The sequence below is a fragment of the Xyrauchen texanus genome, chromosome 20, assembly GCF_025860055.1.
Source record: "Xyrauchen texanus isolate HMW12.3.18 chromosome 20, RBS_HiC_50CHRs, whole genome shotgun sequence".
NCBI classification, from domain to species: domain Eukaryota; kingdom Metazoa; phylum Chordata; class Actinopteri; order Cypriniformes; family Catostomidae; genus Xyrauchen; species Xyrauchen texanus.
Genome location: NC_068295.1, coordinates 13,994,570 through 14,019,074, shown reverse-complemented (window position 1 = coordinate 14,019,074; position 24,505 = coordinate 13,994,570). Strand labels below are relative to the sequence as shown.

The 24,505-nt window shown below is 35.9% G+C and overlaps 2 protein-coding genes across 3 annotated transcripts in view; one reads left to right on the top strand and one right to left on the bottom strand.

The window, feature by feature from the left end:
- Window positions 1–989: 989 nt before the first annotated feature.
- On the bottom strand, window positions 990–4,094 carry mad2l1bp (MAD2L1 binding protein). The gene is made up of 3 exons (XM_052151001.1): window positions 3,656–4,094; window positions 3,181–3,458; window positions 990–2,058 (listed from the first exon to the last, which is right to left on the bottom strand). Exons 1-3 carry the CDS (start codon window positions 3,981–3,983, stop codon window positions 1,528–1,530), a joined length of 1,137 nt encoding a protein of 378 aa, XP_052006961.1. The 5' UTR covers window positions 3,984–4,094; the 3' UTR covers window positions 990–1,527.
- A 4,643-nt stretch (window positions 4,095–8,737) lies between these two features.
- The window catches only part of macrod2 (mono-ADP ribosylhydrolase 2), a 785,092-nt gene continuing 769,324 nt past the window's right edge, over window positions 8,738–24,505 (top strand). For both annotated transcript variants that reach the window (XM_052150997.1, XM_052150996.1), the window contains exons 1-3: window positions 8,738–8,950; window positions 12,934–13,035; window positions 16,573–16,674. In XM_052150997.1, the coding sequence (XP_052006957.1) occupies window positions 8,914–8,950; window positions 12,934–13,035; window positions 16,573–16,674 (241 nt within the window). In that variant the 5' untranslated portion in view covers window positions 8,738–8,913. The remainder of the gene's footprint in view (window positions 8,951–12,933; window positions 13,036–16,572; window positions 16,675–24,505) is intronic.

The following is a 24,505-nucleotide window of genomic DNA, read 5'->3' as shown; positions in this document are numbered from 1 at the left end:
TTATAATGTTGTTTCATTTGATCATTATGTGATGAATATGCTGATATGATCAGTATAGAATGTACACAAATAAAAATAGTTTTACCGCCTGCTTTCATATTTAGCACGATGTAATTTTTTGTGAATAAAGCAGTCTATAATAAGCCTTATTTACAGAGAAAGCAGGCGTGGTTGTGTGGAAATGAATGACAATAATTTGATTGCGCCTGCTTAAACTTGATTGGGGGTGGTTGTTCATGAATTAAGATGCAGGTTTTTGCGCTGAAATACCACTCGTAAAAGTGGTGCAACAATTTAGTTTATTTGCTCCAGTCTCTTTGGTGCTACAGAAAATCCTATTTTTAGGATTAAAATCGACCAATGTCATAAGTTTGGTGTGGGACTATCTGTTTGTTCATTCAATGGTAGACAGAGTAAGTGTTCGAAAAAGCCATCCAACAATGTATATTTTGCTATTCTCTTAGGTTGCTATAGTGGCGAAGAAAATCTAAGTTAATTCTTGGACAAGCAAGGTTTACTATTTAGGAATGATGTGGGTTTAAATTAACTGGATGAAAATACAAGAAGCTCTGAATCAGTAATTTTGCAGATTTGTTGCATGTTGCTTTCTAAAAAAAAAAAACTTTTAACTTTAAGGACTCTGTGAAAGGCAAGAACATATGTGAAGTTTTAGAAACTAACATCTTCAGTTTTTAAAAAGATTTGGTGGTACATTGGTCATTTGGATAGACATGCTACAGTCATCAGTTTGTATCATTTCATCAAGATTTAATGAACCCTGGCAAGATTTAATGTTCTTTTATACGTTAACTGAAATAAAATGCTAACAAAACAAGATCCTAAAGAAGAACAAAGATGTAGCACCAAATGGAAAATGAAAAGCTAAATTGCATTAATTTCATAAAAATAAAAAAAGTATACCTATATACACACACACACACACACACACACACACACACACACACACACACACACACACACACACACACACACACACACACACACACACACACACACACAGTACTGATTTTGTTAAAGTGTAAAAAACACAATTAATTGATTTCTCAATGGGTAAAAACTAACATATACATTCACCAGTTTACAGAAGCTGCCTTCCAGCAGTTAGTTTTAATTCATAATGACTTGAGTTTGTTGCCCCAACCAGGGAATAACTTCCTTGCTCAATGGTGCAAATGGTAAAAGAGCAGCATAATCATCACAGTAACATTTCAGGTCCTGGGTCACTTCTACTTGAAGTAAACCTGCAACTCATTAGGTTGTTAAACATTAGAAAAGCACTGTATAATAAAGCTGCAAGGTGGATCATCTGATGATAATGTAAATGTAAACTTTGCATAAACAATCTGAGGTTTTTAAAACACTAAAATTCACACAGAATTCCGGAATTAAGCATAATAATAAGACAGCCAATATCCCTTTGGGTCAGAAATACAGTGATCCCTGAGAATGGAGTGAATTGTATTACAACATTCCCTCTCTTTGACATTTCATTGTCTGGTCATTTTATTATTTACAGAAACCTTTGACAGTGACAGGGGCCTGAAACCAAATATAGTCCTTCAGGTCTCCATTACATTTGTGTGCCTCTCCAGTGAGGGACAAATTACTGGCTAAGGAGATGACCTTTCTTTTCACCTTTGTGGGAACCCTAAAATCTATTTTGGGTTTAAATCCAGTCACTCCACAATCCCGGTGACCCAGAGCCATGACTGTGGTGCTCAGGAGACGAACAGACTTTGCATCTGACAGCAGGTCGGCCACAATTAGCGTGCGGAAAAGCTGTCTTAGACAAGATGAAGTCCTTACACTGTTTTCCCCAGCCCCGACAGCCACCGCTTCCAAGTTAACCTCGTACAGCTCATTGGGGATGATGGTAGAGCCCCCTAGCATAAAGAGCACACGGGGAACATGGCTAAGAGAGAACAGTGTCTCCAGGTGGGCCAGCACCTCGTCCAGCTGCTGCAGCGTCCGCTGGCACCGGCGCCAATCCAAGCCCCCTGATGTCTTCACAGGCCGATGGTTCACCATGTCTTCTGTCTGAGAGAAAGGAACTAAAATGTCACACCAAGGAAAGTCATTCCAGACACACATTATATCAGTACATCATTATACAATAAATAAACAGTATACACATTTTTAAATAATAAGGGTGATGTTAAAGGGATAGTTTACCCAAAAATGAAAATTCTCTCATCATTAACTCACCCTCATTCCATCCCAGATGTGTATTACTTACTTTCTTCTGCAGAACACAAAGATTTTTGAAGAATATTTCAGCTCTATGGGCCCATACAATGCATGTGAATGGTGATCAGACCTTTCAAGCAACAAAAAACACATATAAGGCATCATAAAATTAATCCATAAGACTCCAGTGGTTTAATATGTATTCTGAAGCAATGCAATCACTTTGGGTGAGAAACAGATCAATATTTCAATCCTTTTTTATATATAAATCTCTACTTTTACTTTCACATCCAGAATGTGAAATAAAAAGTGGAGATTTATTGTTAAAAAAAGAACTTAAATATTGATTTATTTCTTACCCATACCTAATATATCCCTTCTGAAGACATATTTAACACTTGAGTCATGTGGATTACTTTTATGCGGACTTATGCAGATTTTTTGGAGCTTGAAAGGTCTGGTCACCATTCACTTGCATTGTATGGGCCTACAGAGCTGAAATATTCTTAAAAAAATCTTCATTTGTGTTCTGCAGAATGAAGTAAGTAACACATTTGGGATGGTATGTGGGTGAGTAAACGATGAGAGAATTTTTATTTTTGGGTAAACTATCCCTTTAAAGACACAAAATACAATAAAAGTAGTCCTTGTGTCTTTGAAGCTTAAATGTTTCAGTGTCTTATAAATATATCTCTCAGAGACCCAGTGTAGCAGAATTGCAACATTTGTTTAAAGCCACTAAAAAGTACCTATTTTTATAATGATTCAAATTTTAAAATAAACTAACAAAAACATTACACATAACCGTAGCTAAACACTCTGAACTGGATCACAACACGAAGGTAAATGACAGAATTGTCATTTTTGGGTGAACTACTCATTAAATTGGATCTTATTTCACAAAATTTTATTTGGGACAACAGTGAAAAACAGTATGCTCTTTGTGAACACATATGAGGCCTTCAGTCCTACCTGTGTGGAATTATGCTGTTGTTTCTGGAGGAACACCATTTGGTCATATGTCATGGGCAGCTGTTGACACTGGTAAAGGACACACTTAAGAAGCTCACAAACAAGTCTACAGCAACCATCCTGTGTGATACGCCCTGGGAAGACAACAGTCACTTGTCCCTCCTCTCTTGCTCTCCTGAATATTTCCTCATCATCAATATGGTGTGCAGCCACAGCAAAAGATTCACAATCCCTCTGTGAGCCAGAAGCACAGGCCAAAGTGTCTGTCTGCTGGCAACCTTGAAATAAAAACATAAGCCACTTACATGCCATTCAGTACATGCCAAACAAGCAAAATCAACATTTCAGAGATTTTCAGTCACTGGAGACTAGTTCAGACAGACGTATTATACATTTAGATTCAAATGGCTGGTGTTAAACCATTACATTTAGTTAAGATGAGCATGAAATACAACCATTTGGAAAGACTACTTACTTAAATCACCTCTATATCCTGTTCTTGAATCTGTAGGGCAATTTCTATTTTCTTTTTCATCTGACGTATTAAAAGACTCCATCTTACTAAAGCTATCCAACATACACACATTTTCCACCTTAGACTCATGGGAGGACTCGGCATCATCGACATGGCACAAAATGTTCCTTTCCGTCTCTCCATCTGATGGAAACTTTAACTCTTCTTCCACAGTTGTGCATTGATTGATCTGATTAAGTCTGATATTGGAACATTCTGCTGCGTTGCTGTATTTGATCACAGTCACGTTTGCACTCTCAGACTCTCCCTTCCTCGATCGCTCTTCCATTTTTACTGTTTGAATTTACCTAACAGTACTGCATCATGGGAAACATAGGAACCGGAAATATAGAAAAGTATAATAAAAGTCCGCATCTTGCGCTGATATCTTATTTTTTTTTTCTTCTTCTATAGAACAAGGCATGGTAATTCAATTTATACTTGTTTTGATAAACCATACAAAAGTATTCTCTAGTTTAATTATGTATATTTTTGTTTCCTTATTTGGGTTTTGCGCAAACCGGCCCAATGACGCCATCTACAGTTACTTATCAAATAATCTCGTTAGGAAACTTACTTTTTTTATTCAGTAAACGTAATCAACATCATACAATTTATTAGATTATAGACATTAAAAATTATATAATAAGTTAGGATACAACAACGGGGCAAAAGGCACCCCTTAATGAAGATGCTTTTTTTGTTTGCATCAAGTGCATCAAGATTGAAAAACGAAAGTTTATATATATATATATATATATATATATATATATATATATATATATATATATATATATATATATTTATTGAGCAATATAATTTGAGTGAATAGAAATAATAATAGGAATGTTGTTTTGATTAAAATTATTATTTTTAAAAGAGGTGGCGAGGTTGATAATAGTGATACAGTATAAAAATGGGAAAATTGCAGGTAATTTGAGACAGCAGTATACTTTTTTTGGAGTAACTAATTAACATAATGCATATTTAAAATAACCACTTTAGAATAGGGTGCACCATTTCCTGGTCATTTCAATCTCAATCTCATTTGGCAATTGATTACATCTCAAATATTCTATAAACAAATTACCAGCCATTGTGATTGGATCAGTCAATTTGAGACCTTTGAATATTTTATATTAAAACATACAAATATATTTTCTAAGACTAAGCAAAGTCTTATTTGCCCTATCTTAGAAGATGGACAAACAAAGGCAGGACTTTGAGAAGGAAACTTCCCCAAATATTTAGATTAGTGTTCAATCAATGTGGGTTTTTGTATGTGGTGCTCCTAATCTTAAATATTTGGTGTCATCCTAAAGGAAAAGCATTGCACATATATTATACAACATTGAATTTGAACAAAGTCACTGTGTTTATGTGGTTTACAAGCTCAACTCATTTAGGAAATGCTTGCTTTTAAATCCTTAGACCTGTGTGTGTTTTTTTTTTTATTATATTAGTTTATCAATTAGAATCCTGGAAAATCTGGGATTTTGTGTCTCGGGCCAGTACATTTATTTGATTTATTTTTGTCTTTGTTTTTAGGGTCTTTAAAGTGCTATAACTCCAGCTGCCACAAGCCTTTTAGTCTGGAGGTTTACTTTTGTCCTGGCACACTTACTATAGAGACCTGATTGATCAGAGTGCTGCAGAGGTGACTATATCCTTAGGCATCATTTATAGGTGGGACTGGTGGGACATGCCCCTACACTTTTTAGCTTTGTCCCACCTTTTTAAATAGCCCTTATCAGGCAAGTGTTTAATGCAGGAGAAACATCTCCACTTCATGAACAGGAGTTTCATTTGTGTGTTTTATAATAAGTACAGATTCAGCAGTGGAGTTTGATATCTTTAATGTTATAATGAGTATTCGCTGCAGCTTTTATCAGTGACGCTTGAGAACGCACACATTTCCATGATATGTACATGATATGCACTCACTGAGCACTTTATTAGGAACACTATGGTCCTCTGCTGACACAGCTCGACTCAACAATCATTGATTTTGTCCTCTTCACTTAAATAACTGTCTGGTCTGATTCAGCAACTAAATCAGACATCAGAAGACTACAAAGGACAGTTCGGACTGCTGATTATTGGTTGCCCCCCTGTCCTCCCTTCAAGAAATAGAAGTTACCTTCTGGCCGACGCTTCAGAGCTCTGATCACCAGAACCGCCAGGCACAAGAACAGTTTTTTCCCTCAGGCTATCCATCTCATGAACAGTTAAAACTGCCCCATTGAGCAATAATTATGTGCAATACACAGCTTAGTCTATTTATATTTATTCAATATATCCTACCTCTTCTATATAAAAATAAAAAGCGAATCGAAAATATATGTATAGAAATACACAAGACTATATATATATATATATATATATATATATATATATATATATATATATATAGTCTTCTGTATTTCTATATTTTCGATTCGCTTTTTATTTTTATTCTATTATTATCTCTGTCTTGTTGTTGTATTGTTTGTGCACTGGAAGCTTCTGTCAATAAGACCCAATCCTTTTATGTGTAAGCATAGTTGGCAATAAAGCTCATTCTGATTCGGATAAAGTGCCTGACGTGGTCTTCTGCTGTTATAGACCATCGCCTCAAGGTTCAGCGTGTTGTGAATTCTGAGATAATATTCTGATCACTACAATTGTACAGAAGGGTTATCTGAGTTACCATATCATTTTGTAAGCTGGAACTAGTCTGTCCATTCTCTGTTGACCTCTCTCATCAACAAGGTGTTTCCATCCATAGAACTGCCGCTGACTGGATGTTTTCTGTTTTTGGCACCATTCGAAGTAAATACTAGAGACTGTTGTGTGTGCAAATCCCAGGAGATCAGCAGTTACAGAAACACTCAAACCAGCCCATCTGGCACAAACAATAATCCATGCCAATAGTGTGGCAGCATTGCGGTACATAAAATCAGGAGCCAGGATCTTCAATTAATGTCCACATCAACCATCAGAATTGGGAATATGTTAGATGTTTTTTGTATTTGGCACCATTTTGAGTAAACTCTAGAGACTGTTGTGCAAATCCCAGGAGATCAGCAGTTACAGAAATACTCAAACCAATGTGAAAATTAACTGAAGCTCTTGACCCATATCAGAATTATTTTATGCATCGCACTGCTGCCACACAATTGGCTGATTAGATAATCGCATGATTAAGAAGGTGTACAAATGTTCCTAACAAGGTGCTCAGTGAGTGTATATCCACTGATATACAGATGCAATCTTAGTTTATTAAATTAAAAAGTTGTAGTTGAGTGCAGAAAAACCTGGAACTGTATGTGAGGTGAACATTTGATCAAGAGTCTGATAAGTAAATCTGAATTATCCATATGTAGTTATCCACTGACTAAATAAAACCCAGTACTGACAGTTTTAGAGGTATGGTACAAGTTGTCAAATTAATTATGAGAAATATTTACTGGTGCACTTAATTTGGTAATCAAGAATGACTATTTATCAAAACAGTGAAAGATTATTTGATATTATCTGCACATACCAGATATGAGTGAGTTTCATCACTTTGAATTACAGAGTCCAAAAATAACTTTTTTAAACGAATTATATATATTTAATAATCAAAATATATATTTTTTTAAATTATTACTAATTATTACTATCCATGAAACTGATTTAAAAATGTTTTTTTTATTCAAATGTATTTGTCCCAATGACACTGGAATTATTTAGCTGTTTTTCCCTTGCATATCAAACAACACAGGTTATTAACTGTGTCGGAGTTACTACACCACTCAGAAAAAAATATTTAAAATATATTTTCATGATTTTGTTCCTCACATATTCTTTTGGTGGCATAATGTAAGTAGTATTTCGCATACATCTCATTGAGTTCTGGAGAAACTAAATAATGGGCCGATTATAGGGGGACTCCCCATTTTTAAAAATGGAAAACAGTGTCTTATGATGTTTTATTCCTAACAAAAGCATGTTATTACTATTATAATATCACTGAATATCAATATAGCCTTTCTGTGGCTCTAGTACTCAGGTCCACCATAACCCAGTCCAACACCTCTGGTCAACACCACTTTTTTTCTTTTCTTTTTTAAATGTGACTAACGGTCCTGATGGTTCATCTGGTCTACCCAGCAGCTATGGGTCTTTGTTAGAGTGACCACTGGGTTTTTGGCCATTCTTGCTCAAATGCCCAGTTTTTTTTTTGCCAGATTAACAGTAATTGGTCAATAACAGCATAGTTTTCAATTGTAGCATTTGTAAAGAAGTTTATTTGGATTTCAAAACACTTTCAAAATGTGAAATCTGCATTTTCTTTTTTAGAACAGGCTCATTTTGGTATGATTCAATTCATCGTTAAATTGTCAAGTCAGTGTCTTAAAGCAAGAGATTCTGAATATCCTCAAAAGGCTATTATTCATTTCTATGGTCATGCTCCTTTTTGAGAGGAGAGGCTGACCATTCAATGTGGCTCTGTGTATGCATTTGGTAAAATCTGGGTTAAAACACCTCCCCAGGCACAAAAAGGATGTATTTGTGCACATAATACAGTAAACCTGTTGCTGAGTATTGCTTTTACCATGTCATCACCAGTATCATCAGATTCACACTATAGACCTATATAACCTATCCAAATTATGTATAGTAGCAAAAATACAAAGAAATACTGAGAATAACAACTTTGTAGCATTAAATAACAGATAATAGCATGATGATAGAAAGATGATATATGATAGATAGATAGATAGACAGACAGATAGATAGATAGATTAAAATCTGTTTGAGACTAAACAAATGTGACTCATCTGTGCTCCATTCCCGCATTCCCCTAACACAAACGGGACTCCAAGGTTTTCCAGCGGTGGGCAACCCGCCGTTGCTACCCTACCGACCTTACAACGCTGTGACGCTCAACCTACCGCACGTCACGTCAAATGTCATGCATCAAGCATCAAGCCATCCAATCGCAACCCCACTTCCTCGTACGAGCCAACCAACCACAGCGCGTCATTACCCACACAGTATCCACGGTTTCAACCATCAGGTGCGGCTGCGTCTTAAACTACAGGTTCCCTCAACTACAATTTGACAGTTTCTTAGGCGTTACGCTATCGGAGCGCTTTCACTTTCTCTTGACTTCCAGAGCGCATATCACTGTGAGCCTGGGGTTGTTTAATTCCAAACCCAGTTACCAGAAGCCCTCACACCACGGCACCATGAGCAAAAAGAAAAAGGAGTGGAGAGCGGAAAAAGGTAAGTCTCTTTTGGACTCTACTCGTGTCTCCTCAGGATTCATTAATAGTATGCCAGTATGTGGTTTGATATGCACGGGGTGCATGCTGACTTCACCCGCCACCTATAGCGCGTGAAGCATGTTTATATTGATGTACTGTCAGAAGCATCAATAGCATGGACAGATGCACACTTTAAGTAGCAGGTAGAGCATCTGTACATGATGCTGTGATCAAGGCCCTGATTGTGTCCATCATATACACCTGTTTGACTGAAAAAGAACAGCTACTGTTGTTCACGTATTCAGGATGGAGTTGAGTAAGCCTTGACCTTTTAAAACAAGTTGGCACATGCATGTGTTTGCTTGATGCAGACCGTGATGCACTGTAACAAACAGACCCACATGGTGCTTTTAACGAACCATGATGACCATAGTGTACTTGGTCAAAACTCAAAACCCCATGTAACTCCACGGGCACTGGATCTGTAACAGGTGTGTAAGCCTGTTGGGATAAAAGTGTTAATTTAATTCCAAATTAGTATGGCTGTTAATAAAGTAAATCTATTTAATTACATGAACATTAAAGTACAGGCATGCACTTTAATGTTCTTGAATATCCACCTTCATACAGAGTTTAGTGCCAACCCTGTTTTGAAACACGTGCCTGTAATTTTCAATGTTATACTACCATAACATACCACTATTTCTGCCATATCTGCTGTATATATGGCAGAATTGGTAAGGGTAGTATGCCATTCTGAACTCAGCCAAGTATCCCAAAAGACATTGATTAGGTGGTCCAGGTGTATTTGATTGGAGTTGAAGCTAAACTCTGCAGGAAGTCTGATTTGGTTGAAGTACAGCTGGGCAAGTGAAACTTTGGTTGTATATTTGGAAGTTTTGTATGGTCACAGGCATCAGTTGATCTCCATTTGTTGTGATCATATTCTCACACAATTAGTGTTGTGAGCTGAAAGCAAAGTAAGCTTAATGAACCTGTACAAGGTTCTATCATTAGAATACAATACATTTTTGATTAAATTAAAATAATTTTGAGTGTATCTTCAAGGATTTGTAATGCATAATGTAGCACATAACTGGCACCTGTTCTTGACATAAATATTACAAGGTGTTTTTCATAAGTGCGACCTGAATGTTCAAGGCATTATATTTTTGGACAAACAATTAGGACTATAGTGAATTCTGTGTTTGATATGTGTCCAGTAAAGTTGTAGGAATGTAAGCTGTTAGGACAGTTATTGTATTCTACACACCACACATTTACATTTATTTACTAGTGGACTCTTTTATCCAAAGTGACTTACAAATGAGGAATACCACAAAAAAAAAAGTCTTGCTATGATGAAAAGTACCGCAATACAAAGTTCTACAATTGCTCAGAAAATGATGAGCTAATACAGAGATTTACTGTGTGTGAGTCCCTATGAAATACCAGAAAGACCATTTTAATTTTTATAATGGTCCTGTACTGTACTGGTCTCTTGCACATGCAATGTAATATGATAAATACAATCTTAAACTGGCTCTACACTAGCTGATTTTTCCAATGATTTTCAGGTGTTAGCTTTATTAACATAATCACCTGCCAGGCAGAGGGAGACAGAGCTCCCATTAGCACCTCTCAGTGGGAGGTGTTAATCCCTTGATTCCCTGCTGAGTTAATTGCTTCAAGCGCTGAAAAAACTCATGTTTTGTTTGAAAAAATCATTCTGATACTGAGAAGAACTGACAAGATGACAAGCTGATCAGAATTATAATTTTTTTTGATCAAACTCTGCTGCATATCATCTTAAATTCTGATTAAAATCCATAGTGATTCTGTAATTCTGCAATTCTGCAGAAATAATGCAAAAGCAACTAATGACAGAAAAAGTTATCTTAACAGAAATGTACAGTTTTGGTGCATTTTAAATATAATCTTTTGAAAGCAAACCGAACCATTTTAGCCCCTGTTTCGGAACAATAAAGCAAGATACTGGTTGGAAAATGCCACAATTTTGTTTATATTGTTATTTTGGCGAGCTCCACATGACTGGTTCAGAGAGAGTTAGTTGTGATGAGTCGTTTTGTGTGTCACCCCTCCACCATTTTCAATCGGCAAGTGTGTCATACCTCAGACGAAGAGAGTGAGATCTCTGCAAAACAGTCTGCATTGGTCAAAACTAGTTGTTTTGAGTCTATTAGTGTAGAGCCAGCTTTATGAGAGCTGTTGGCCTATCAGATTTACGAATGGTATAGTATAATACAGTGTAGAACAGTATAAAGAAGTATTGATAATATCTTTATAATGTGTTTTGATGGTGATTCCATTAAATGGATCTGTGCGAAAGAGTGTAGCATTCTGTTTTAAAATCATGAAGAAACTATTGTGCTTCATTTGTCTAGCAATAGGGAGTACAGGAGGATAAAAGCAGAAAATAAATACATTAATGAAGATGGTACAAGGCAGATGCAGGGGCAGTCAGCATGAAATATCAGATGTGTTAGAAGAGGCTCTTTGGAGCTTGTTTTATCAAAAATATTTGAAGATGAAATTTCAGTTCTTCTTGAGTGAGATAGAAATAATGAGAAAAACATTTCTTTAGTTTTAAGAGTTGGGAGGGCCTTCAAGCTTGTGTGATATTTTGGAGTGGAGTTTGTTAAACATGGATGGTTATTTAAGGAGGGCTGCACAATTATAAAAAATCGGAATAGTCGATTATTTCCTTTGATATTGTAATCACGATTATGGATTTTGATTAATAGAATTTACATTTAAAAATACGTATTTTGTGTAGGGTACTTTGTTCTTTAATAATGTCTTGCTTTTATATTGTTATATTATAATGAGAGCTTTCTAGTTTTGTGATACAATTACTGATAGGCTTATGTACTCCACATACATTGCTGTGATGGTTTCAATGCTCAGCCACTGAAATATTTTTTGTAAAGACCATATAAAATATTTATGAAATTTGAGTAGATTCCCAAAGCTATTATGTCAGACTGTTAAACAGGCCAACTGAGTGAGTTGGGAAGCATGCACATTAGGCTTCTAATTTATATGTTGGTTAATTTGAATATATCGATGCCTCAAAAATATATAAATTAAATAACGTGCCGATTAATAATCTATTTGAATGATTAATCTAATTTTATGACATCCCTACTGACCACATAACAACTACTGATGACATTACATGTAATTTAATAGGACAAATGTCATGAAATACCAGATGTTGCAAGTTACTAATTTCCAGTTATATCTCTGCTATGCTCTATATAAATCACTTTGTTTCTGTTATTTCTTAATTTATTAGACATAAAGAATTAAGGGAAGTAAATTAATTGAAGAAGTTGCTATTGCTTGCCTCTTACTAAGGGGTTTTATGCTGTTCAGTAGCAACAAATGTCCAATAAATGGGAGAAACAAAAGTGAAACTAAAACAATAGAAACAAGTTGTCAAGAGCGGACGGAGAATGAAAAGAGAAAGTTGGAAATGTATTGTACATTGAAGCCACCTGTTTAAAGCCACTTTACCACAGCCTAAATAAGTGTATGAAACTAACTTAAGGCCTCAAATTTTTATCATGCCTCAAAGTCAACAAATAAATCTATGATTGGAAATCAGTCATTGATTTTGAATAATATTTTCATTGTTTACTTGATAGAACTGATAACAGACGGTCTGTTTCCATGTCAAGTATACAACTTGGGCCTGTAGCTGTATACAGAACAGTGTACCCTCATTAGCTTGTCACTTCTTTCTCATGCATACTTGCACGGCTGCCACAATTACCACACCAAAGAGCACCACTCTGACAGCGATGCACAAAGAAAGTCACAGATGTTCCTTTATGAGCCCCTCTGATTCTGTATAAACTGATTAGCTTTGCTTCACTATATATCCTCTTGTCTGTATTATGACAAAGTAACATAACACAATGAAATGGAATTAAAAATGACCATCTGTTCTATAACTTAATTTCTTCTATTGCACAGATCGCTTGCTCAGCCTTGGACTAGACGAAAGACGCAAAGATTATCGGGGCAACTATTTGACACTGGACAAGATTCATACCTGGGCAAATCATGACAATACAGGTAAATCTTAAGACTTGGCACACACGGTATATAAAAGTAAATAGGCACGAGGGGGTATGCATTACAGTGATTTTACTAGTTAAAGTGGTCATTTTGATTCTCCTTTACCAACAGAGTTGAGTGGCTTAATGCTTTTATAAAACTGGGGCAACATCAATGGTTACATTTCTTAATAATGATTGGAATGAACAATTCTTCTGCCAAGTAGTTTACTTATTTATTCAAATTTTAGGCTGTTTGCAATTGCTAAGCAATGTATCAACTTGACACAGTAACATATAATGTGTGTTCACAGGTGTGCGTTTATAGTCATTTTACATGGGCTTGGAATGAGGCCCATCCAGTCAGAATTTGAAGTCAGAACTATTTGCTTTTTAAAGACCTATTTTCCAGTTGCTGCAGCATTGGGGTAGATACTCCTGAATTTGGCATGTGACAAGTGCCTGCCATGTGAGACAAACCTGCCACTTGCAAATTTATATCGGTTTGTCTTATGTTGGTGAATAGCTTTAGGATGTTGGTGAATAGCTTTAGAACTCTTTAGTGAAGTTGCATAGCCATTCTACAAGATGGTACCAGTTGTTTTATTCTCTTGTCTTCCAGCAACCATGATAGCCACTCTGCATGCAAGTGACTTGCTGCCCTTTTAAAAGAAAAAGGACACATGGATCAGTCTTGCCATGTCAGCTCATATGTCATGGCTTATTTATGGATGAAGCTGCTATCATTTTGAAAAGGGTGTCAGCCACCGTCCCTTTTGTAGAACTTTGTGCTACGTTGATATGTCTGATGGTTGAGCTTCCTGTTCTAGTTATCCTAACTTATTTTTGATAAGATTGATATGATAGATTATGATGTATATGCAGTACAGAAAGGCATAAATGGTGTTAGAAATAGAGACTGAGTTTTTCAGAGTAGTCTTTAGGTGGTCTAAAACATCTAAAATATAAAAAGTGCTCAATACACTCACTGATGACTTAATTAGGAACCCTGTGGTCCTAATAAAGTGCCTGATGTGGTCCTTTGCTGTTGTAGCCCATCGGCCTCAAGGTTCGATGTGTTCTGCATTCTGAGATGCTATTCTGCTCACTACAATTGTACAAAGTGGTTATCTGAGTTATATAGCCTTTCTGTCTGATTTTCACTGTAAATCTTAACATGAGCAGTCGCCATGTCCATGGACATGGATTAATCCACTGGAGTCGTATGGATTACCACATTTATGCTGATTTTTTTGAGCTTGAAAATTTGATGACATAGGGAAATGTACTATAATTTTTGGGTAAACTATTCCTTTAAAAAAACTTTAAGGACCCACACAAATGTAATTTTTTGTTCACCCTTATAGTGACTCTTTGAGGCAGTATGTGTTTATACTCTTAAAATGCTTGATCAAATAGTAATTTTTCTATATTTTGGTTAATTTGATCATGTTTTCAGATATCAATAAGAGAGTAGTACTCTCTGCTCTGTTTAACACATTTTACTTTGTTTCAATCCATTTGGCAGAACTCTACAGATTTAAACCTACCCCAAAATCAGTTCAGAAAATGCAGTAAAAATGTACAGATTTCATTTAGGTTTGAATATAGATCATTCTGATTTATTGGTAACTTGTTTTTTTACTTGAAGGGCTAGTTCACCACTGCCCAACCAAATGCCAAAAACATAACATTTCAACAATTGTAGGGTTTTGTTGGATCAGTGTGTTAAACATGTTGGTATTTGTTGGGGTATTGTGAAAATGACATGTTATGTTTCCCAACATTCTAAATCCCACTGCCAACTTTACCCACCTTATCTTGCAATGCGAAAGTAAGCAGCGGCTGTATTTCTGGCTAATTTTACAAAGTTCTGTTGTCATTGAGCGCAATGTAAATAACTAGAAGGTTATAATACCAGAATTTTGTGATATGAGCTTATAAACTCTCACACAACCACAGGATGTACTGCAGAATTATGTGTCAATGTCGATAATTTTCTAATATCAGTGTATATATAGTAAAAGAGTAAGTAAATCATTCACCTGTTGCTGTGTGTTATAGTATTGAAAATATGGTAATAAGATCTGTGTCTTTCTTTACAGAGATTGTGGCGATGCCATATAAACCTCCTTTCATATTTACCTGCATAACCTCTGATGCCTTTTATTTATTTATTTCCAAAGGCATTTTCATTATCAAGAACGGAGAGCAAAATGCATTTATTTTTTTGCCAATATGAATCGAGATGCCATTTTGGTGCAAAGGAAGTTGAAGCAAGATTTTCGCAGCATTTTACTTCTCTCTACTGGGTGTTTAAATTTGTGGAGGTGTGTCAGACAGCACGGAGGAAATTCTGCCTCTGCAACAGTGTGATAAAACGATGGCAAAATGTGATAAACGGTAAAACTTTGTGCGCTCAAAACCAATGTGTTTATGAAAACCGTAATTAATGATAATATGTCAACATTTAATGCCAGCCTGTAATATAAAACAGCCTAATGTAGTATTTTTGTATAGTTGTATAAATGGTATACATTCAAGGTTGATAATGGCGGTGTACTAGTTTAGCTGCAAAATAAGTTGGATAATGTTTGAAATGCTGGTGTTTGTTAGGGAAGTCTCATTTGATACATTTTGGACATTTTCAATATTTTGTGTAAATGAGGTTTTATTGAAAGTACTTGACAGGTGATTTTAGATGTTTATTAGTTTTATGTAGTCAAAGGCCAGACAACTTCTACTTTTGCTTTTGACTTTTTTTTAATGATATGAATTTAAATGCATTTATGTCAAAACTGATAAATGGGACATTTTCACTGTCTTGGATGAGGTCTGTTCATAGGCCATCCTGTTTTTGCTCCACCAAATGTTTTTGTCCTGTGCCAAATGAACTGACAGGAGCTGAAATGGTTAGTTCACATTAGATATTTTCTCCAGCCCTGCCAGTCTAAGAGGACAGTCTGAAGGATGTGTTATAGGCAATTATGCAAATAAGCACATTGAAAACAGCTTATAAATGATTTATCATTCTTTGCATACTCTGGCAGCCTATGACATCTAATTGGCTGACCGACTGGCCAATGGTTACAATTTGTGGCTCGATTTTAGGCTGTTCTCACAGTTGGACCACTACAGTATCTTTTCTGCTAACCCATATGTACAGTGTTACATGCCAGTGCTTTAACCAGCCAGATTTGTTTTAATTGGTTCCCACTCTCTCAGGGTTCTGGTACATGGTACAAATCTATGAGTATCCAGTAGGTGATTTTGAGTAGGTCAGAATGTGCAAATACTAATGTTGTTAGACATTTGATCATGTCTATTTAAGTTAAGGACAAATCCCTTTTCATCTAATATCATCCAGTCTAGTTTCCTTTTCAAAATCCAGTGTTTGCCCTTTATATGAGTGTGTTTACAGAGTGGATATGTGTCAGTGGACTGCAAGACCTCTGAACCTGTTTGTTCCAAACAAGTCAACATGCAACTTGACATTTAGTAGTACCTTTCTTTGTACATCTTATACAAGCTAATCTTTACTCTCTGCTCCATACAGCTACAGAGGAAGAAGAACCACCATCTTTCTCTTTAGCTAGAAAAGTGTCTCTGCACAGAGGTGACATAACTTCCCTTGAGGTGGATGCCATTGTGAATGCTGGTGAGTTTGCAGATTCTGATAAATTTTAGTGTCACAGGCTCAATATAAATTCCACTAGAATTTAAGTGCAAAGTGAAAATGTTGTAATTGTTTCAAGATCAGTTGAAGAATTGCATTGCTCAGGGTCAGAAATATTGATTTATTATGAGGCATTGTTTTTACCATTATGAGGGTATTAAAACACTGCGTGTCATCCTTTTTATGTAAAATAATTTGAAATGAATTAAAATTCCAAATTAATTACCTATGAAATGAAAACAGTATAAACTCATATTTTATGTGATATGGATGAGACCTAGAACAAGAATATTAGGAAATATATCCGAATGAAAAATAAGGAATTTATTACAAGGGTATTTTTTACAAGTTTTGAATTTCAGAGGCATTTTTGTCACTTTTGGTGGTGTTTTAATTTCTGACCCTGGCACCAGTTTTTTTTTTAATTTTAACCAAATCACAAGCTTTTGATTTTGCACATGCTACAATTCACTTTGCATTTGTTGAGTTTGCCTGTCCTCTAGTGTCAGTAAGTGGTATAGGCAATACTATTGTTTATTCTTTTGGTGTTGATTTTACAGGAAGGGTGAGCTTTCTGCATGTATATTCATATAAAACTGTGTGTGTTTTTCTACAGCAGTGCATTTTGAAATTTAAGTTTTCTTCTTAATAACATTCTGTATTGTTTTGTACTGATGATATTTCCAAAGGATGATGTGTGTGCAAATCCAAAGACATCCAGACATGATGCATTTCCTCTGTAAAATGAAACCTCTTGTCTGGTGAGGAAGCCAAGGATCAAACTTATACAATAATTATTTGTTTGCTCCCTTTGTTTGATGGGCTTATTTTGCCTCTTCATTGTCTTGTTCTTATGTTGCAGTGAGGTTGTATAAAATCAGTTTACTTTGTGCCTTTTAAAACCTAGATAACTGTTTAGTTTGGAGGCTTGTTTCAAATCATTCTGTTGTTTCTGAAAGGAAAAAGAGCTGTTTAAATGGAGGCATTCTGCAGAAACAGACAAGAGTTTAACGGTTTTCCGCTGTGGTGAGTGAGCAGAAAAAATAGTTATGGTTTACTTTGAATCATGTACAGTTTAAATCAGAAGTTGACATACATCTCAGCAAAATATATTTAAACTCAAGTCTTTTCACAAGTCCTCAAATTTAAATGTACAAACATTGCCTGTCTTAGGTCAGTTAGATCACTACTTTATTTTAAAATGTGAAATGTCAGGATATTAGTAGAAATAATTATTTATTTGAGCTTTTATTACTTTCATCGCATTCCCAGTGGTTAAGAAGTTTACATACACTTTTTTAGTATTTGATAGCATTGCCTTTAAACTGTTTAAGTTGGGTCAAACATTTTGGGTAGCCTTACACAAGCTTCTCACAATAAGTTGCTGGAATTTTGGCCCATTCCTCCAGACAGAACTGGTGTCAGGTTTGTAGGCCTCTGTGGAGCGGAGGGGGGCGGGGCCGGGTCGGAATATCGCGCGCCCGGTCCCCAATCGGCCTGTTGAGGCGCGCGAGGGATAAAGGCGCCCGGTGACGATTGTTCGAGAGAGAGAGAATTACGGGCATGTCCGTCATGTGTGTTTGTTTATGTGTTTTTGAGTTTACGTTTCTCATTAAAATATCATTTATGTTGACAAGCCGGTTCTCGCCTCCTCCTTGCCCATCCTTTAACTGTTTTACAGCCTCCTTGCTCGCACACGCTTTTTCAGTTATGCCCACAAAGTTTCTATCAGATTGAGGTCAGGGCTTTGTGATGGGCACTCCAATACCTTGACTTTGTTGTTCTTAAGCCATTTTGCCACAAATTTGGAGGTATGCTTGGGGTCATTGTCCGAAAGACCCATTTGTGACAAAGCTTTAACTTCATGGCTGATGTCATGAGATGATGCCATCTATTGGCACTAGTCCCTCCTGCAACAAAGCACCACCCACAACATGATGCTGCTACCCCCATGCTTTAAGGTTGGATTGGTGTTCTTCAGCTTGCAAGCCTCATCCTTTTTCCTCCAAACATAACGATAGTTATTATGGCCAAACAGTTCAATTTTTGTTTCGTCAGACCAGAGGAAATTTCTCCAAAAAGTAAGACCTTTGCCCTCATGTGCACTTGCAAACTATAGGCTGGCTTTTTTATGGTGTTTTGGAGCAGTGGCTTCTTCCTTGTTGAGCAGCCTTTCAGGTGATGACAATATAGGACTTGTTTTACTGTGGATATAGATACATGTCTATCTGTTTCCTACAACATCTTCACAAGGTCCTTTGCTGTTGTTCTGGGATTGATTTGCACTTTTCGCTCAAATACGTTCATCTCTAGGAGACAGAATGCGTATCTTTCCTAAGTGGTATGTTGGCTGTGTGTTCCCATGGTGTATATACTTGCTTACTATTGTTTGTACAGATGAACGTGGTACCATCAGGCATTTGGAAATTGCTCCCAAGGATGAACCAGACTTGTGGAGGTCCACAATCTTTTTTTCTGAGGTCTTGTCTGATTTCTTTTGATTTTCCCATGATGTCAAGCAAAGAGGCACTCAGTTTGAATGTAGGCTTTAAAATACATCCACTGGTACATCAGTCTATCGGAAGCTAAATGTCTAATTGCCTAAAGGCTTGACATAATTTGTCTGTAAACAATTGTTGGAAACATTACTTTGTCATGCACAAAGTAGATGTTCTAAACGACTAATATGAAATCTGTGGAGTGGTTAAAAAATTAGTTTTAATGACTTCAACCCAAGTTTATGTAAGCTTATGACATCAAATATAAGTGCTGACAGCTGAGAGTATTTAATGTGTATTGGCTGTGACCGTATAGAAAGGACCTGTTATCCATTCAAACTGTTTATCTCCATGTCAGTCATTCAGGGAGAGTGTTTAACATGTCCACCACAGAGGTTGATTGGAAATAGCTAGGTGTGTTTCATTTGAAGTCTGAATCTTCTTTCTGTTTGACAAGAGCATCTGTGAAATTTGATTTTTACTGGACCGTTGAATCTGCAACAGCAAGCAGATCGGCCTGAAACAGCTGTGCTGTGATCTTTGCTAACAATATGTACAAAGATAATGTGCTTGTGAAGGATTGAGTCTGTGTGTTTTTTTTTTATCTTGAAGTAGTTCAAGCATTAAGTATTAAGGTAATCAAGGTAATGATTCATTTGAGATTTGTCAATTTAAATGAATCTAAACCATCTGTTGCCCACCCTGCCATTCTGTAAGCTCTGGAAACATGAAAGTTGGTATTTTGATCATCATTGAATCTTATTTTGTTTGAATAATGCCTTTTGTTGTCAGAGATATTAGGCCCAGGATATCTCTTTAGTTGTCATGAAAGTGGAATAATCGAAACCTGTACATTTTTATATTTGTCAGGAACATTTCTGGAATTAAAGCTGAAATGCATAATTTATGCTCCACTATTGTCTGTCCTCTTGCAACCCTGCAGACAAATGGGTGGACATTGTATTTTGGCTTCACTATACACAACGCATAATTTAATTTCATTAAAACCAACTTAAGAAACCTAATTAAGTTTTTACATTGAAACCTGTTTGAGTCAAAAGATTAGTCTCTAGATTCATCCAATGCCATTTAAAAAATGTTAGCTATTTATCGCGAAACACAATGCTGCTAAACACAACGTACACTATAGTGTACAATAGCACAAGGTTTTTATTTGAATTCCTATATTTACTCTGCATTTTCTCATTGAGAAAAGAAACTGTTGCTTTCAAAGGCTTTATATGGAGTTGGGAAGAAAATAAGGTGCATTTCAACCAGTGCAGACAGACAGCATACTGGAGGTTAAGTCAATCACTAAATGGGGAACAAGGGAGTATCCTAGCTTTCCTACGATGCCAAGTGCATTTATTCCATATGTTTGAACAAAAGTTCAGTTTTAGGCTGCAGGTGATGTTTGGCCCACTCAACTTGTTCGGCAGACATGGGACAATGGTAATCAGTACTTTGATTCAGAATTTCTAATGTATAATTTTATTTTAACATGGTTGGCAGTGATTGGACAATGCGGGCCATTCCTTGTATCAGAAATATTTATTTATCATTTCTGATTGGAAAATTTCTCTTTTTTTATTTTACAGTGCAAAAAGAGAACATTGTTACAATGGGTTTTTTTTTTCTACTTTGGCAACAAAAATTCTAATTCAATAAATTTTTATTTGTGCTTTCCCCAATGCACATTGTTTCAAAGCAGCTTTACAGAAAAAAAGCTGTAATATCTGTAACGTCTCAAATCATTAATAGCCAACACATCTGGAAACAAACAATTTGATAAAAAAAAAAATCGGACACTAAATAAAGCTTGGCTTTATTTAAAATATCAACACTTAGGCCTTAAAATATAAAAATTTCATGATACGATATGATACAAATTATGCAAACACCTACACATGTTTCACTCAAACTTATTCAAGGATTCCACAAATGTCTTTTTAATCATAAATGCCACAAAAGTGTCTGACATTGGCAACAAAAAGTAGAGCTCTAAGTAGCTTAAACAACAGCACTGCATTTATTTAGTTTGATTGTTGAGAAAAGCAAATATGAGCTCACAATTTTCAAGTTTTTCTTGATAAAATAAGTTTGTCTACAGTCTAGTCATTTATATTTGTACAACACTTTTCACAATACATATTTCAAAGCAGCTTTTTAGAAAATCATGCCTTGTTGTTTGAAAGCCCCCTGTGTGACTGTTGCAAGGAAAAAAAAACTCCTTTCAATGTTATTTAGTGGTAAAAAAAATCTTGAGGAACCTGACTTCTGGTTATACGATATATGTACATAATCCAATATTATTTAGCGGCTTGAGCAAAAAATCAGCACACGTCATTTATTTTGCCCTCTTCCGTCTTTTGCATGTAAACTTTACTGGCGTTATTTCCAGCTTAAATGTGCGCATTTGTTGTTTTCAAAGCTGTTTACATTTCTAAGTTATCTGTCCCATGTAATTGCGGGTTTCTTACTTTGTTGTTCTTACTCCGTGTCGGCTGGGAGAGGCAGCTGTTAAACTTACTGCTGCTGTCTCTGCCTCACAAATCCACCTTTTTTTTACAGGGATGTTGGCATAAATAAAATGACACTGATGTACTGTTGCACCAGGACATGACACTGTTGTTTGGCAATTCAGCAAACTGTACCGCTACAGTACAATCTACTTGGCATTTGCCATCGATCTTCTCACCTACTCTAAGTGCGTTGCTCTGTTTTTCTGTGAGTGCCCAGTGATGCCTCTCTGGGGAAGAGAATGTTCCGCAGCTCTCAATGCTGTGCTGCTTGGTTTTAATTACACTGTAAGGCCATGTGTCCACCAAAGCATTTTTTTGCAGCTGAAAATGCCAGGTGCTCTTCTGAAAACACATCTTTTGACACATGGTCTAATGTGTTTATGTATTGAATAGTGAGCGTCATATCATATTTTTTTACACCCCAACTATCCACATGCTAAACTATTTGCTCTAGAATGTTTTTTTTTTTTTTTGCATGTTTATTAGGTGCTACTTGTTAAAAAAACACATTTCAGATTCAAATACATTTTAGGCGGTTTGTATTGAACAAAATATGCAATTAATCGCCTGAAAAAATAAGAAAAAATAAGGCTAAATGTCTTTAAATGACGTTGATAATCTGTTAACCAACACATGATGCATTTTACAGTATTCAAAACATCATAGCTATTTAATTCACATAATTATCCAGGATGATTATAACTGCTCATCATTCAGGCTGTATGTTACAGGTAAGATGTGTCAATCACATTAGCAGAGGCATGTCCAGAATGTTTTGACTGGGGTGGCCCATGTGGGGCACAGACGCACGCATTCAAGGGTGGCATGAAGCGTAAGTCAACATCCCTGTTGTATAATTCTAAGATGCACATTTTTAGGAATTTGTAATGGTCAAATGTTACTTAGCAAAATAATTGATTTATTGTTAATATTGCAAAACACAGAACACTCCAAATAGCCTTTCTTTTTTTAATTTTGTATTTTTTTCTGTATATTATGTGTTTTTAAACTGCATGAATGTTATTGACACTGCTAATATGAACACAGTATTTCTATGCCATTTTGTGGAGTTTTGGTGTTGGAGAGATGACACTACCAAGGCGTGACTTCATACTATCAATTAGGCTATCGTTTTATTTTTAGTAAATAAAGAATATATTGAAGACATTTCTAAATATTACCTTAGTCCTACACATAAAGAATGTGCATGGATTTTGTGTAGGATACTCAATTTAGCAATATATTTGGTCTGCCAAAGTTAATTTGATTATTTAATTAAACAGTGCTTTAAAAACAACTTAATTTGATATTAAAACTTTTCCTGATCTCCAATTTGTTTTTAAATTTTTGCATCTTTTCTTAAGAGACAAGCTATGTATTAAGACTGAATGCATTACATTATTCAATTTTTACTCCCAACACATGATTATGATATAAAAAAAAAATGGCAATGTGACATTATATCTTTTTAAAAAGATTTTAAAAAACTTTAATGTAGATCCTTTTTAAGTAAACTAGATATGAATGCATGTTAAAAAAAATACTTATGATGCACACATAAATGTTATACACACCCCAAAACATCACGTGGGAAAGTAGGGATTTCGTATTTGAATGAATGAAGGGTTCTGGGCTAGAATAAGATGATTAAATATGCAGAATATTACAGCATTACAATTTTTGTCTAGTTGGGATAGAAGTGAGTACTTGTTCACTTCATGCACTGTTGACGAGACATAAAGGTGTATTCCCACTGAGCTCCCATAGGTTGTTTCTTGTGGTGCCAGATTAAATTTCCAAATTGAAGGCGGGAGCGGATGGTGATTCAATGAGATGTGGATGCGATGGGATAGGAGCGGGCGGTCAGAAAATATCCAGAGGAAACCGTGGCATCAAAGGATGTGTACCTGGGACAAGAAAATGGTCAATTTAGTGTTAAAAAAGTCCAGATGTGCATCATGTCACGTGTCATCTGATATTAGCAATTCTTCAAAAAAAGTTTTTGTGTAGGCCTACACTTGTTGTCTATTTGTATGCCTTTGGCCCTATGTGGAAAACAAATACTGGGTTGAGGGAACGGGAGTGATCGTGAAGAAAATCACTGTGGGCAGAGAATGGGTGAACATGCTGTAAAATTCATCAGAAGAGTTCAGGTGCGGGACAGAAACTTACGGTAGCGGGATGGAAAAAAACTGTCCCGTGCAGACCTCTAATGGGATGGATGATCATACTGCGTTTTGTCACATTGTACAGTGTTTGCAGTCAATGTGACCATTGTTTAGAGTGAAATGGTCCCTCACCTGATTTCCTCAAGACCTCTTCACAGGTGCACTACATTGTCATGGTCTTGGAAATTGATTTAAACAAACCAATGAGCCAACACAATTGGCTAAATTACATATTTACCCCCAACATCTAAACATAAGCACACTGTATGCAGTGATTTCCACTCGAATAATATATAATTTCGTGACACTGCTTTTCTTAAACCAACGAGGTGTAGCAGCCCAGCTGAATATAACAAATTTGTTCTCTTTCACTGATATTTGTAATTGTCTTCATTTTTTCCTTTCTCATATTTTGACTCCACAACACACTGTAAGAGCTAGAACAAGCAAATAACATGGTATGGATATTTGCAGAGGGAAATTGATTTAAATAAACCAATGAGACAACACAATTGGCTAAATTACATATTTACCCAAAACATCTAAACATAAACAACATAAAATTAACCAAAGTTACTGACATGAAGACTGAAATATACAAAATATAGTACTGTGCAATATTTAG